The 15781-nt window shown below is 43.7% G+C and overlaps 1 protein-coding gene across 13 annotated transcripts in view; it reads right to left on the reverse strand.

Annotated features, from left to right (window-relative positions):
- Positions 1-712: 712 nt before the first annotated feature.
- spega (striated muscle enriched protein kinase a) overlaps positions 713-15781 on the reverse strand; it is a 31656-nt gene continuing 16587 nt past the window's right edge. For all 13 annotated transcript variants that reach the window (XM_058052028.1, XM_058052019.1, XM_058052016.1 and 10 more), the window contains 27 exons: positions 14345-14574; positions 14156-14275; positions 13971-14075; positions 13581-13787; positions 13345-13468; positions 13100-13272; positions 12915-13027; positions 12673-12841; positions 11624-11723; positions 11325-11525; positions 11088-11145; positions 10927-11004; positions 10689-10861; positions 10583-10609; positions 10350-10502; positions 10234-10276; positions 9451-9516; positions 6540-9072; positions 6283-6450; positions 4918-5040; positions 4677-4844; positions 4047-4602; positions 3720-3959; positions 3411-3646; positions 2954-3029; positions 2704-2853; positions 713-1711 (listed from right to left, as the gene is read on the reverse strand). In XM_058052028.1, the coding sequence (XP_057908011.1) occupies positions 1465-1711; positions 2704-2853; positions 2954-3029; positions 3411-3646; positions 3720-3959; positions 4047-4602; positions 4677-4844; positions 4918-5040; positions 6283-6450; positions 6540-9072; positions 9451-9516; positions 10234-10276; positions 10350-10502; positions 10583-10609; positions 10689-10861; positions 10927-11004; positions 11088-11145; positions 11325-11525; positions 11624-11723; positions 12673-12841; positions 12915-13027; positions 13100-13272; positions 13345-13468; positions 13581-13787; positions 13971-14075; positions 14156-14275; positions 14345-14574 (6637 nt within the window). In that variant the 3' untranslated portion in view covers positions 713-1464. The remainder of the gene's footprint in view (positions 1712-2703; positions 2854-2953; positions 3030-3410; positions 3647-3719; positions 3960-4046; positions 4603-4676; positions 4845-4917; positions 5041-6282; positions 6451-6539; positions 9073-9450; positions 9517-10233; positions 10277-10349; positions 10503-10582; positions 10610-10688; positions 10862-10926; positions 11005-11087; positions 11146-11324; positions 11526-11623; positions 11724-12672; positions 12842-12914; positions 13028-13099; positions 13273-13344; positions 13469-13580; positions 13788-13970; positions 14076-14155; positions 14276-14344; positions 14575-15781) is intronic.

The raw sequence follows: 15781 nt of genomic DNA on the forward strand, positions 1-15781 counted from the left end.
GAATTAAACATAAGCCATGCACGAGTAATTTCACAGTGTATTTAAAATATATAAATATCGTTATCTTTATGATTTGTGCTGTAGTGATCGAAACACGACAATGAACAAGCACAATGGAGTTAAGATTTAAAATGTAAAAAATATAATATTTTGAAATCTTCTTTAAATGCTTTAAAATATTTCTATATTTTATTTAAAATATAAATTGATCAAACTGGCTGTTTTTTTATCATGTGATAATACAGTAATCCCTCACCATGCTGGAACAATTTCATATTTCGGAAAAACTGTGGTCGAGTGAGTCCACAAAAGTACACCTATTTAAGCAAGTTGTATTGATTTGCAGGTTAAAATTGAGCATCTAAATATAAAATGTCTACATTTACCAAAATACTATTATTATAATTATATTTGTAAGATGCATTCAAAAACATGGGGTGATATGTAGTATTCTACACTGTCACTAGGTGACTAGGTATCTCTTATTATGATACTCTATTGGAAATCAAGTGTAACGATGACTGTAGGGGTGTTATTTCATATCTAGAGGGATCTAATCATGTTAAAAGAAGGCTGTAAATGTGTTTTCCATGCTCTAACTACAAAAATATTATATTAAGTAAGGGATTGTACTTACTGTGATAAATGAGGGATTACTGTTGGTAAATACTGTACTGTCGGTAAATTGTACAGCATACTGCTGCTGCATGAATCAAATTGTATCAACAATTTATTACATACTATCTCTGGAAAAAACAACAACGTTTCCCACTTATAAACACAGCAAATTGGCACATTTACAAATCTTCAACCGTCCAAATTGAAAGAAAAAAGTGCTGTAAGAGTAAACCACAGGACTATTAAATGCTATTGATATCGCAAGAGGTTGTTCACATGTCATCTCATAAAGGGTCCTTCAAATAAGTCATCAAGTGACTTGGAACCACATCAGAGACACATTAAAACACAGATGCTTTGGATTTGACTCCAATCTAGGCACTGACCGGGCAACCATAATTTCACCAAGTACGAGCAACACTGAGGAACCACAGCAATTTACCAGCGTGGTGTGACTGTTTCCATCTACACGATTCACTGCTTGTAACACAGACGCATAAACTGCACCCTAGCTCAACAGCAACTACAAAAACACTCCTTTTTTTTTTTTTTTTTTTTTACCTTACTGAGTCAAAACGTGCATGCAAATAAATTAACATGAAAAAAGTAAACAATTGAAGGGAAAGTGATTTGGTTTTTCAATCTAATGTGTAACGTCGAAGTAAATTCAGTTAGCAGCGCAAAGTATGGTACATTCACGGGTGGTGCATTTTGTCAAAGAAGGCGGATGATGTTTCAAACAATTTCCTGCAGAAAATTTGCATTTGCATCCACACGAGTACACATGGATTCCAGTCTTTGCGGTGGTTCCTGGTACCCTCTCTGCACCTGCAGTAAACACAGTCTTTAATTGTTTGACTTGGGGCCGGGAACGGGCGGTGTAGACGCGGATGGTGGGGACAGGGGTGCGCTCTGGTAGGTGCGCAGCTGCACTTTGTGTTTGGTGGAGCTCTCAGCACGACGACACTGCTGCTCCACCAGGAACTCTTTGAGTCTGCTTGTGGTGAAGGTGAGGGTCTGCCTCCTCAGCTTCATCAGGTAAGAGTCCTGCAGCCAGGCGTGTGTGAAGCAGTCTCGTGTGGTCGGGCGAGCCCTAAGAACACACGTTATCATTATTATGTCATCAAGATGGTTTACACAAATATACTAGTGGATTCAATACAAATTCACACATTTCTGGTCAACAACTTATTTTATATGTATGATGATTTTTCTATTTTGGAATTTCTAAGCATTTTTATTTATTGACATAATATTACACCTTGCAAAAATCATGCTTTTTTCTGAAATATTTACTCTCTTATTAATCATAAAATGACATCCTCATATTCTGAGTTTATTCTCATAAAATTGAGGCTTAGACTACAATTTTGTTTCTCCTAATAATTTGACTTTATTCTCATAAAATTCCACTTTTTTAATTTTAAATTAATTTTATTTTTACACAACCCAATTTTGCAAGAATGACAACTTCAAATGTGTTGTTTTTGTTTGTTTCTCATAGTATTAGGACTTATGACAATATTTCAACTTTTTCCTCATAATATCACAGTGTTGGTCTGGTAAAATTACGGCTTTTCTCTTTTAATTCAGTATTTTTACTTTATTTTTCTGCTTGAGAGACTTTTTGCTATTGCGCTATACCACCTTTATTCCACAAGAGGGCAGTGTTTCTTGGCAGACGATGAGCAATAAATATGGTGGCTCTAAAACAGGGTGTGTCCAAACTTGTTCCACCAGGGCCACAAATTGAAAATGAATGATTATATAAAAGCTAAAAAAAATCCTTTATACATATTTCAAGACAAAGCTTTGTTTCATTATTAGTTCTTAGTATCAACATATCAGCTTCCTTTTTTCATGTTGCCTTTTTCGCTCTGCTTTTCCAGTTTTTGCTGGGTGTTTATTTTCATGTCAGTTGTGGGCCACATTTGGATACCCCTGCTCTTTGAGGTAAAAAAAAAAAGGCTCAGTAGGGAGGTGGTAATCACAGGGATGGCTACATGTCAATATGTACCCATGCCATGCTCCACATATTTCATGTTTATAGTTACAGTACAGTAGATATACAGTAGATATTCTTACCAAGCATAGCTGCTCAGCATCTTCTTGACGAAAGCAGAGGCACTTTGGGACACGTTGGGGTACAGTCTTGCTGGATCAAACCTCGCCATCAGGATCTTGGACTTAACCTGCTGCGGGTCTTTGTCTTCAAAGGGCAGACGGCCGCTGAGCCTTTTCGTTCGTGACAAAAACAGAGTTAGGTATTGATGATGTGCCCTAAAAGTGCGTGTGTGTGTGTGTGTGTGCTCTGGCATGTCGACATTGGACTCACATAATGTAGCTAACAACGCCAACAGTCCAAATATCTGCTGGGGGCCCCACCACTTCACCTTTCACCATCTCTGGAGCTGCAAGCACATACAACTGCAGTGGATCTCTGCATCGGCACGCTCCAGCATTGCGGCAAATTCACACACACATCCAACAGGAAGTGACCCGTCATACCTTTTGGGGTTATCAAATAGTGTCACAAAGTGTTGTTTTGCATTTACTGTACAGTATGTACATGTAGGCGTTTATTTTGAGTGGGGTGTCAGATTGTTACATTGTGTGTTCCACGTGTTACTTGTGTTATTTTTGCCCAATGAGTGAGGGAGGTGTCAGGCTGATTCATTGCAAATAGACGTGCTTCCTCTGTACAGTAGCACCACAGGCATAGCCCAGGCTTGGACGGCTGGTCTGTATGATAAAATATATGTTGATCTACAGCAAATGAATGATTAGCTCACCCATGTAGTCCACAGTTCCTGTTCCTGTTCCTGTTCCAGAGTCGTGCTGCTTCAGACTGAGCGGGTTGAAGCTCTGAGCGCTTCCAAAGTCCACAATCTTGATGGCGTTCATGTTTGTCACCATGATGTTGTCGGGTTTCAGGTCCAGGTGGAGGATCCTGCGGTTGTGGAGGTACTCGACTCCCTGAAGGATCTGGACCAAGTAACCCACCACGTCATCCTCAGAGTAGCGAAACCTATCATCAGAAGGTTAATAAGGATGGTGCGTTCATGACATATGATGACATATTCTGTTTGGACCCTGTCAACCTGTCTATGAGGCTGTGCAGAAGCTCTTTGCCTGTGCAATACTCTGCCACCAGCACAATGTAGCGCGGTGTGACGTAGGCCTCGTGCAATGCCAGAACTTTTTCATTGTGCAGAGATTTCAGGATCTCATACTCCTTCAACGCGTCCTTTTTGTTCTCCTGGCTATAGGGGATGATCTTGGCCATGTACATTTTGCCTGTGGCATTCTCACGGCATTCCCGAATGACTCCAAAACGACCCCTGCAAATAGATCAGAACCGATTATTCAATTTCTAATGCAGGGTGAGATGTTCAATGGTAAATACTTCCAGTAACGTTCTCCATTACCTGGATTTCTCATCTAGGAAGGTGTACGGTTTCTGTGGAACCCCTTGCCTTAGACTCGTAGATGGTGTAGCACACCTGGATGGGGTGCCTCTGTCGGGCATACTGACCCCTCCCCCGATGGGGCTCAGGCTGGATGTTTGGAGTACTTGAGGGGTGAAGGAGATGGGCAATGTGGCCACAGAAGCTGTGGTGGTCGCTGAAACTGGTTTGGTGGGGGTTGAGGGTAGCGTTACAAGGGTGGTGGGGGTCTGGGTCATAGGAGACACAATGTTCACTGGACTCTGCGGTTTGGGGACTATAAATGGTGCAGAGGGATGTTTCAAGCTTATTTTTGGAGCATGTGGTGTGTTTGTGACGGCAGAGGGAGCTATCTGGCTGGAAGGCCCAGTAGATGATGACAATGTCGCAGGACAAGGGGGCATCACTGGTGCGTGTGCATCTTCAGGACCTGATGTGGTGGAGCTGGTGGCAGTCATCATGGGTGTGAGTGGTGACACCAGAGGCTCAGGTGTGTCTGCCGTCTTAACAACAGCCACCACAGGTGTAGCGTCTTGAGCTGAGGACAAAAGACAACAATACTAGAATGTTTCTCCAACATGTGCCGCGTCTGTCCAACATTCCTAGAAATACCTGCTGAGTCGTCCAAACTGACTGGAGCGGACCAGTTGCTATGTGGCCCCTGTCCTGCCTTGTTTACACAGGACACACGGAACCGAAACAAGCCCCTGTGTGGTAAGTCCGTCACGTTGTAGTAGCAGTCAAGCACTCCGGTGGCTACCGTTTGCCAGGTTGAATCTCCTGAAGAAGCGAGATGTAAGCACGGGTTTCCATTGGCAAACTGTGGTTTGCATATTGACAGCAGATTAGTCACCTTCTGTCTTTCTTTCCAGAGTGTAGCTGCATGGAGGCTTGGTGTCTGCCGGCTTCCAAAGCACCAGAGCGGTGTTGCTGTACGTCTGAGGGACCTCAGGGGTCCCTGGTCGCTTGGGAACATCTTCAGCACATGTGGAGAAGGGGACCAAATAAGGTGATGCTGTCTGTGTCTTGATGGATTCAAGGTCGACTTTTAGAGCAGACCTTGAATCATCCAAAGAGAATGTGTTTATTCCCAGATCTTTTCCATCGAGTCCTTTTGAATAATAATGACCATGCAAACTGCATCAATGATTACAATAATGGTCACACAACAAAGGCAGCAAAAGTTTAGGATGAATAATAGTGTAAATGTGACTCCTGCGATGTTATTAAATGTATACAGGGTGAAACAGGTTTTATATGCTTAAATTGGGAAAATATTCCATTAATATTGAATATTGAAGCACTAATACTCGATTGCAGAAATCCATTTATCGGGCGGGTCTGGACCCAATTAATTGCTATATATTAGGGACTGTACTGGAAAACATTAGCAACGTTAATGGGATATACTGGAGTCTATCCCAGCTGACTTTGGGGGAGAGGTGCGGTACACCATGGACTGGTTGCCAGCCAATCACAGACAAACAACCAATGACACTCACATTCACACTTACAATATGAATGTACATTATGAATGTACAGTGTGAATGTACAGTATGGCTGTACATTATGAAGATACAGTATGAATGTACAGTATGAATGTACATTATGAATGTACAGTATAAATGAACAGTATGAATGTACAGTATGAATTTACTGTATGAATGAACAGTATGAATGTACAGTATGAAAGTACAGTATGAATGTACAGTATGAATGTACAGTATGAATGTACCCAGCTATGCCCAAACAGAGATTCCAGCCCTGATCTTCCCGCTCTTCTAACTCAGCCACTGTACAGCCCCACAGTTCTTCCTCAGAAAAGCAAATTTTCGGCCCACACAGTGGATTAGTGGTTGACATGTTGGCCACACAGTCAGGAGATGTGGATTTGAATCTCCATTTAGACATCTCTGTGTGTTCTCCTCAAGCATACGTGGGATTTCCCCCAAATATGCATGAAAATGTATGGTAAATTAAACGGTGACACTAAATTGTCCAGGTATGAATGTGAGGGCGCATGCCACCCAAAGTCAGCTGGGATAGGCTTCAGCATACCCCCATGACCCTAGTGAGGACAAGCGGCATAGAAAAGAAGTGCCAGAATGAATGCCATTATTGCAAGCAGGAATCATCCATACTTGAATTGCATGATAGCCAGAAGTATCATTCATGAAGAAATGCCATGCTTTGATGACTCGGTAGTCACGCCACTCACAAGCTATTGACAGAGTACAGGTGGTGGTGATGGCAGCGATGGGATTTGTAGCTAAGCACTCGTACACTCCGGCATCTCTGGGGCTACATTTCAGGATTTTAAGAAGCTGCCTGCCATCGGGATGGGACATCAGACTGACTCGGTCATCCGCCAGCAGAGCTTTACGATCTGTAACATGAACAAAACATCTCAAGTCAGCATTTACAATCTGAAACGTGAGAGAAATGAATATTTTAATGCTACCAGTGCTCAAAGACCTTTCATCCATGAGATGACAGGAAGTGGACTTCCAGCTGGGAGACAGAAGAGGGTGACCTCCTCCCCCTCCAAGAGGATTTGGTCTTTGAGTTTGATGTGGAACACAGGTGGGAAATCAGAAGTGGAACGGACAAACTTCTTTGTGGATGAGGTCTCATCTTTTTTGGGGGGGTGTGAAGGAATGTCAGTCTGAGAAGGTGTTTTGTCCTTTTTGCTCTTGGTCAGACCCCACCTGTCCCATCGAGAGCGTCGCTCGTTCTCTTTCTCAGAATGAACACTTGAAACAGATCCAACCGACTCCTTCGACGTGCCCACGCCAACCTGTTTTGCAAGCTGATTCTCCGGCACCCCCATTCCTTGCAGTCCACGCCCCTCGGACTGTGAGTGGCGATGGCGAGAAAACAGGGGTGTCCTCTTTCCTTCCGTCTTCTCCTGTCGCTCATCTGACTGACTGCGCGTCTTTGTCGAATTTCCCGCCACTTTATTCTCAAACTTCTGTCGCATTGCAAGGACGGAAGAATCTGTGATCCTTTTCAAATCCAGATCTTTCGGACTTCTCTCGGCATGTTGATCCTTCCTGTCCTCCGACTGGGTCCTTAGTCTGGCAGAGATTCCTGCCACTTTGGACTCAAACTTCCGCCTCACAGCAGAAATTGCAGACTCATCAGCCTTTCTATGTTCTGTGGCTTCTTGCTCCTTGGTGTCCAGAGATTTACTTCGACCAATCGCCCAAGTGACCCTCTTAGTGGATGCACTTTCCTGACCATCCTTCGATTTCTCCCCTTTTTTATCAATGGATGAGGATCTCTTACCCCGCAATGAAAACCTCCCGATAAGACCCAGTCCTGGTTCCTTATCCTTATCTTCCCGTAGGTCTTGAACTGATTTGGACTTCTCCTGTAGTCCCGTGGAGATCATCTCCAAAGGTGCTCCCCTTGGCCCTGGCCTGTAAACCTCCTCACCTCCACTGCCCATCTTTCGGCTTAGGAGGGGTGATTCCTCCTCAGACTTGTTTCTGGTTAGCTTTCTAAGGCCGCGTGTCAAAGATGATTCTCGCTTCTTAAATCTGGCCTCAAAGACCTCCTCTGAGTCAATGTCTTTGATATCCGTTCTCAGTTGTGGGCAGCCCAGCACGCCAGAAATATCTGGGTTTGACGAGGAACTGGAAGCAGAGGATCTGTGTCCTGTTGCTACTTTTGCAAACACTGCCGAGTGTTTTGAGGATAAAACATTATCTTGAGGCTCAGGTCCTTGGTCTGATTTGACAGGAACCTGGTCAGATGTTCCAGATGACACAGCGACAGCTTCTGCACTGCTTCTGTATGTAGATGATTCTTCACGGGTTTGGGATGTTTCGTTACTGTCCTGACATTTTTTTCCTTTGTCCTCTTCCTCATCATCCTCCTCGATCACAATGATAGGAGTAATAACGGAAGGTAATCTCAACTCGGATTCTACTTCTTCTACCTTTTCTTTGTTGGTCCTTTTTTCTTCAACATTCTTTTTTTGACTTTGGTCCACTGCCCCTGGTGTTGGGTACACAAATGAGTTGAGCGCAGTTGGTGATGCGGACTCCAGCATCGTCTGTCCTGTTAGGGCCGACATGGATGTTGCCTCCTGAAGCTTCTTCCCCTCAGTGCTGCTGTCGCTCACAGATGGGATCTCCAAGGGTGCTCCATACCTGCGGTGAAGGGGCATGGGCTCAGAATCTCCCTGGGTAAAGGAGGAGCTTTTCCGAAAAACTTTGGTCTTTGGCGTGTCCTCTCCAGCATTCTCAGAGGATGCAGCTCTTGTGAGTGTGGCCGGTCCGGCTCTGGATCTCCTCAGATTGCGTTCAAGAGACCCTGTCCGTCTCTCATCTTCCATGCCCAGTGTTTCAAACAAGGGTCCTCGCAGGCCGCTCATCTTTTTATCCATGCTACCTCCCCTGAGCAGCCGTTGTCTCATGAGCTCCAGCTTCAAGGCGTAATCCTCCTGGCTTAACTTTGTCATGCCAGGGCTTGGGCTACGGTTTGGCAGTTCCAGAGAAACCGCCTTTTTCAGACTGTTGTTGCTTGTGTCTGTATCCTCATCGGCATTGTCCTCCCCTGAGTCCACGTGGAGAAGCAGTGCAGAGTCAGCAGAGCTGCCTCTCCTCATGGTAGATCTTCTGGCTTTCGTCTGAGATTCTTCGGACTCCGTGCTTGATCCTTTATTAAGTGGAGCTTGTTTTGTCTGTCGATTTATCTCATTTGGACTGGTCGAGTCCGGGTCATCCTCAGTCCCATCAGCAACACCACGGGGCCTCCTTGGTTCCTCATCGCCGGGGATCTCATTCAGGGAGACTCTAGAATCGGAGTAGAACATCGATATCGGCATTGGAATGAAGGGAAGCTCATCCACATCTGCCTCAGAGTCGGAGGACGAGGAAGGCGGCGGCGAGCCATCTTTTAATTGCCGCGCCACTGCAATGGAGACGTGGCTGGATGCGTCGTTCAGTAGCTCTGGGATCGTCCGCATCACCATCTTGGATTTGTAACCGATGAGGGAGCGCTGAGGAGCAAACATCAGGACACACGTGAGGAAGCAGTGTTTTTTGAAGACAATTATTTGTGTTTGGTAGATTAGGAGTTGTGCTTCTTGCTGGCAATTCTTCCATTGAATGGAATGCTCAAAATTGTGTTGGCAACACAACCACAAATGCACCACTCCTTTGAGTGCCTTTGAAGAGGCAGTTTGATGGGGTTGCCACTGGTTGCAGAATCACTACTCAGTATTTAAAGCTTTGTTTTTTTTACACCACGGAAATATGAAACCAACATAAAGCCTAAATACAATCACAGTATCAATAGCATTATTTCCATACCATGTATTAGTTCTCATTAGGTTGTGCACGGAATCTTAGCAGTGAGTGTAAAAGGTGTGCAGTACCTGCCATCGCCTTCTAGACAAAACCTGCTTGAGTCTTGCAGTGCAGATGCCCTTGTTGCTTTCTGACTGTAAGATAAAAAGTCATCAGTGTCCTTAAATCGTCCGTGTTTTGAAGACATTTATAAAATCATACACAATAAATGGACTCGTGGTGTTTTAAAATACAGTCGCCCCTTGTTATTAAGTCACTTTCCACAAAGTATGAGTCACCATTAATAAACAGAATATTTGTGTAGTTTATAACTTTCTAAATACGTGTTTTAACATGACTAGAGCCTTGCAGACATGAAATAACACCCCCATAGTTACTTTTACACTCCTATTGTTCTTTGTTTGTGCTGGTTACAGCATCACTGCAGGTGTTGATGCGACAGACGGTTGCCGCAAGCGTAGCTAGCTACCGAGCTAAAGAGTTAGTCACACCAATTTACTTACTCTTAACTTGACAAAGTGTTTAAAACTGAGAGGGGAGAAAGGACAAAGAAGCCAAAATAGTACCACTTCCACACAGAATGAGAGGAGCCATGACACATGGACTCGACTCTGCTGGCTCGTAGCCAGCCTCCATGTGAAAGTTGCTTTAAATGAACTCATTCAAACTGCAGAGTGGCGAGGGACGACTGTATCGTTTCAAGTGTCTTTTACTTGAAACTGGCGAGTGGGTGAGCTTTACTTCAAGCAGTGACATTGACATAAAATCTATATTGTTGCAAGGATTTTTAATAAGTAGATCTTATGAATTGTTGTTTTTCTCATGTCCATTAAATAATGATTGACGGATACCTTGAACCAAGGATGTCGTAGGCACTCAGTGGCACTCGGCCTCCTGGCAGAGCAGATACAAATATGTTTAGTTACAGTGTAGAACGGTTGTGCAAAAACATCTCTGAGATGCTTACAGGCGGTCCACGACCAGGAGCTTGATGACGAACCCCTTTGCCTCTTTGCAGAGGGCAGAGAACATACTCTCCTCAAAGGCCACATTGTAGTTGCGAATGTTTAGCACCGTGGCTCTGTCGTTTTCACCGGCAAACGGGGACACTCCTGTCAGGCTGGAATATACACATTTATACACAACGTGAGATGCTGTATGCTAAATATGAAATACATGCGCTACTGTTGTATGACCTACCAGAGATATGTAATGACCCCAACTGGCCTGTTGGGAGCAGCAGAGACACAAACAGATGAGGTAGGGTTTTTTTCCTTGCAAGCAGTGGACATGGTCTGTGGCTCACCATATGTCTGTTGCTGTGGAAACGGGGGTTTGGTTCACAATTTCTGGGCTCACGTATTCTGGTGTGCCGTACTTGCAATACTGCTCTTCGGAGGACTCTAGTCTGATGGCGTTACCAAAGTCACAAATGCGGATCTGGTCGCTGCTGGCACCAGCCATCAAAATGTTTTCTGGCTGGACGAAAATGAAGACAAACAACGTGAACTCTTGTGCTTTCAATATCATCCGAATTCTGGTACCTTGATGTCCAGGTGTGCGATGTCTTTCTCATGAAGGTAGCGAAGGCCTTCTAACACCTGCTGAACACTTCGACGAATCTGGGGAGATGCACAAATGGTGTCAAGGTCATATGACATGGTTGCATGTGGGCAGAATCCAAGCCACTTCCAATGCAACCGACTTCCAGCTCCGTGACCGTTGTTCTTCTGGACATTCGTTCCAGCAGCTCCTCGTGACACCTTCAGGCCACAGATGAGGAAAAGTAGCCCAACCCATGAATGATAAAAAAGCTATCCAACAATCCAACAATTCCAACAATTTGCCCTGGCTTCAAGGGATTTTAGCTAAAAAGGTGCAATTTTACAAGAATGAAATAATTTTATTCCATAGTCGTAATATTACGTGAAACAAAGGATACAATTCTGTTATGAGCACTACCACGTTCTTCTTCTCAAAGGCATCGTTGAAGTAGATGATCCGCTCATGGTCCAGCAGGGACAGCAGTTCCATCTCTTGCAGTGCCAAGGCTTTCCTTTTCCCGCGTGCAGATGTGAACTTGGCAGCAAAATCCTTCTTTCCCTTCTTCTGAGTGGCCCGTTTTACATAAGAGAAGGCTCCCCTATGTATATGTACATATGTTCAACCTTGGCCGAAGTCTGCGCCCTCGTTCTCTGTCAAGCTGGCACTCAGTCTTGACAGGAATGGGCACACACATACCTGCCTATCTCCTTGTGGAGGTCGTAGTAGTCTGTCAGGCGTCGCATCGTCCTGAGAATGGTTCCCTTGTCTTCCATTGGCTCTATTGCCTCCTTACGCTCTGCAAGACAGATATGCATTGGTTCTGTTGTGTGTTGTATATACAGTAGTTGTAGGCAGTGTGGGGCACGCTACTTTAAAAAAGTAATTAGTTATAGTTTTTAGTTACTTCTCAAAAGTAACTAACAGAGTTACTCCACTACAAAAGTAACTAGTTACCAGTAAAAGTTAATTAGTTTAAACTTCCAATCACTGGTTGTAGGTCATACATAATATATATATATATATATATATATACATATATATATAGTACTCGCACGCCAAAGTAAATTACACAAGGTCACTTGTGTAAGAAAAGCTCCATGGCTTCCCAACACTTGTCTTTGAAGTCTGTTTTGCCATGATTGTTTGTGAAATAAGAAAATAAAAAATAAGGACAAAGTACTCAAGTATGACCTGGAAAATATTTCCTGCCCGTGCCTGTTTTGTTATTTCTTATAAAAAATTTAAATGAAAAAATCTGCAGTAATTTTATAAGAATAAAGTCAAAATATTGATAGAAAAAAGGTTGTTGTCTCATGAGAAATTAGAATTACATTATAATATTGTGATTAAAAATAACATTTTATTAGCATTACGTTGAAATATTAAAATTATTTTTTAAATAAGTTATAATGTTATGAAAAAGAAAAAAAATAAGAATAAAATTTGCCTGTGGAAAAAGTAATGTTACCAGAATGTGTCAAATTATTACGGTAACGAAGTCATAATAATACAAAATTTTTTAAATTACAAGTGGAACATTTTTAAAAAATACAAAAATGCTGTAATTTTACAAGAATAAGGTCAAAATATTGTGAGAAAAGTCACATTCTAATGAGAAAAAAGGCGTAATTTCAGAAAAATAAACATACCATATTATAAGGATATGAGAAATAAAAAAAAAAAACAAAATAAAATTGTAACTTTGGAAAATGATTTTGGGGAAAATGTAACCTAGTTGTACAGACCTGTGTGAACTGTCAGTTCAGCCTTGCAGGAGTTGGACCCGGCCATGTTTTGTGCCGTGCATGTATACACACCAGAGTGCTCGGGACGGGCATTGAGGATCACGAGAGAATATTCCGGGTCATCATAAACAAAGGTGAAATAGCAACTCTCGGAGAGAAGCACATCATCCTGAATGAAAAGGAAACGCAGCATTACATTTTCAGAGGTGACTTTAAGGAATGCTTCGGGTCCATAGACTAACCTTGTACCAAAAAATGTCTGGATCCGGTTTCCCTTCGACCACAACAGCCAGTCGGGATGTATCTCCGGCCTCCACATCAACGTCCTCCATGATTGTTTCAAACTTAGGTGGCACTGCGGTAGATGTCAGATGTTTTTTTTTTTATGGTACTTGGGTCTAAAAAAACAAACCGTGAGAGGTCCAACCTGCCATGGCGAGCTGCATCATGCAGAGGTCGCTGCCAAACTGGTTGCTGGCCGTCACCACCAGCTGACCAAGGTCAGAAGTCTTGACCCGCTGAAGCGTCAGGGAGTGTTGATCATCATCCGGCATTCTCATTTCACACACCCCGGGTTTGTTGACCAAGGCCACGCCCCTCCTGGTGAACACACCTTCAACATTTTACCTTCAACATACAGCTTATGGCCTTAGCGATGAAAACCAACATTACCTTTTCCAGGCTACAGTAGCGTGCACATGGTTCAGGGTGATGAAGATGCTCACAGGTTGGTTGTCAACCACATACACAATGTCAGCTTTGTCCACGATCACCGGCGCTTTCCTCAAATAGGGTCCTACAAAATATGTGGTACTATATTTGTCACATATTGGCGATGATATTTTGTGATGGATCAACTGGTCATTTCTGTCCTGAAAAAGCACTGAAGATGTGGGGACCTTTGATACCTCTGTCCAGCAGCTGGACCAGATCAGTAGACGGTGAAGGCTTGCTGAGCGTCTTGCCAGTAGACGTCAGGACCCTAAAGGCATAGCGGACTCCCTTGGATAGGCTGTTGATGGTGTAGCTGGTCTCCCTCAGATTGGACGCCACAATGGACCACTGGATGGAGCCCAGAGGTTGCTGCTGGAGCACGTATAGCAAGGAACCAGGGTCTGCAAAGAGGCAAGTAAACCAAAAGCAGACTCAAGAAAGTGCATAGACATTCAAAACGTGTGAAATCAATAAATAATTACATTCTAGTATATAGCTTAACAAACTGAATAAGCACAACAAACAACAGCTTTAATAGCAACCCTTTGATCAGATTATGACAGAGACTGAGGGAAAATGGCTACCATAAGATGGGTCCAGTCTCTTTGGTCTCTTCCAGCTAAGGCTTATAGTTTTCCCTGTGATGGCTTCTATGACAGGCGGGCCGTCGGGTGGATCTGGAATGATATCTGTTGACAAACACAAAAATATGTGTTCACATTTTGTGAAGAAACAAGACCTCTGTCAGATGTGATGCTCCTGGGCTGACCTGTGACGTATAAATGTGCGTAACAGGCCGCTTTGCCCAGTTTGTTAGCAATCACGGCCTTGTAGACACCACCGTCCGCGTGACAAACACTCTGCATGACCAGGCTGTGGACATCCCTGTCTGAAGGAGATACACACAGTTTTTATTTGCCACCTTCCACCCAGGAAGCTGTGGTGTGTCTTTGCATACACTGAGTCATTTTGCGTTCCTCGCTGCTCTCAATGCGCTTTCCGTTGTGGTACCAGGTGATGGTTGGGTAAGGCAGTCCCGTCACCTTGCAGTGAAGCATAGCCTCTTTGCCCTCAATGACTTCCAGGTCAGCCAGAGGTTTGACAAAGTCCGGCATGGTTCTCCTCTCCACTTCACTCTCGACATGTTCCGGCTCCTCTGGAATGGATGGCATCTTCTCCAGTTTGGACCTGCAGGGTGTTGGAAAGCCTCACCATGTTGGTTTAGCCATGTCAAAGTCTTTCAGTCACAATGGAATTATTCCCCCCAACCCAGAATTCAAATGTACATTTTTTCCACTTTTATTGGATGAATTTATTCTCTACTTTTGCAGTTTGAGTCAGGAAGGATGTCTATCCCTGGAATCCCAAATGGTACTTTCCCACCACCTCACTCCATCTGTGTATCAAAACATGTCAATTGTGTGCTTGTTTTGTGGCTTAAGTTGGCCCATGTTGTGTTAAGATAACAAGATTGTATGTTGTGCTTTTTAATAGGACGGGGTCTCAAACTCAACTTACTTGGGGGTACTTGAAATAGAGTTAGTTTTTAATGGTTCTTTAAAGCATGAACGGTTCTTCAGAACATCAGCTTCTCTTGCCAACTCCTTGCTGACAGAGACCTGCCAGTGCTGCCTCTCACACAGCTTTGCTGGCTACGCTTCAGGCTTGCCAACAAGAAGCTGCTAAAGCTAAATTAGCCAGGCTGTTCATTATTCCATAGTAGCAGCAGTTTCCCATGTTGCCTGTGTGTGTTTACTATTGGCACTGTGGTTGTGGCGAGTGTTCCGTCTCACGTCAGCCCCTGTTCTTTTCACTGTGGGTTGACTGTTGGCTTCCTTCAGCAAGCTGCAGTCCCTCTTACAATCTCGTGTGTGACCACAATATGAATAACATTAGGGAGCGTGCACTGAGTTGGAGGCCCCGTACTAGGGAAGTCTGTAATGTTTGGCCATGAATGGCCAAGGTCTGAGGTCATGAGCGATGAGAAAACTCATGACAATATACCAGTCTGACTCACAGTTTTGTCTTCCATCAATTATCCTAAAATCATCACACAGCAGCCTAACACCCAAAAGGCAAATAAGAAATATACAAGACAAGTACCAATACAAGTTTAGAATAAGAAAAGTATTTTAACGGTTTTCATCATGCATTTCTACCCAAAAAAGCTTTTCATTGGCCATGACCGCCGGGGCGCTGCAATGATTTATTCAGCCACCAGAAGAGGACACCAGATTGAGTAATGACCTCCTGCTATTTCCAATGGGTTCCCTTATAGCTTGTGATTGGTTCCTGCCAAAGAAAGTGCTACTGTTTCCTCATTGGTGAGCAGCACAGTATTCAAACAGTTAGTAGTCGTTTTGAAGTAAAATTGATGTCACAAGATACACCAGAT

Source organism: Doryrhamphus excisus, chromosome 16, assembly GCF_030265055.1.
Source record: "Doryrhamphus excisus isolate RoL2022-K1 chromosome 16, RoL_Dexc_1.0, whole genome shotgun sequence".
NCBI lineage: Eukaryota > Metazoa > Chordata > Actinopteri > Syngnathiformes > Syngnathidae > Doryrhamphus > Doryrhamphus excisus.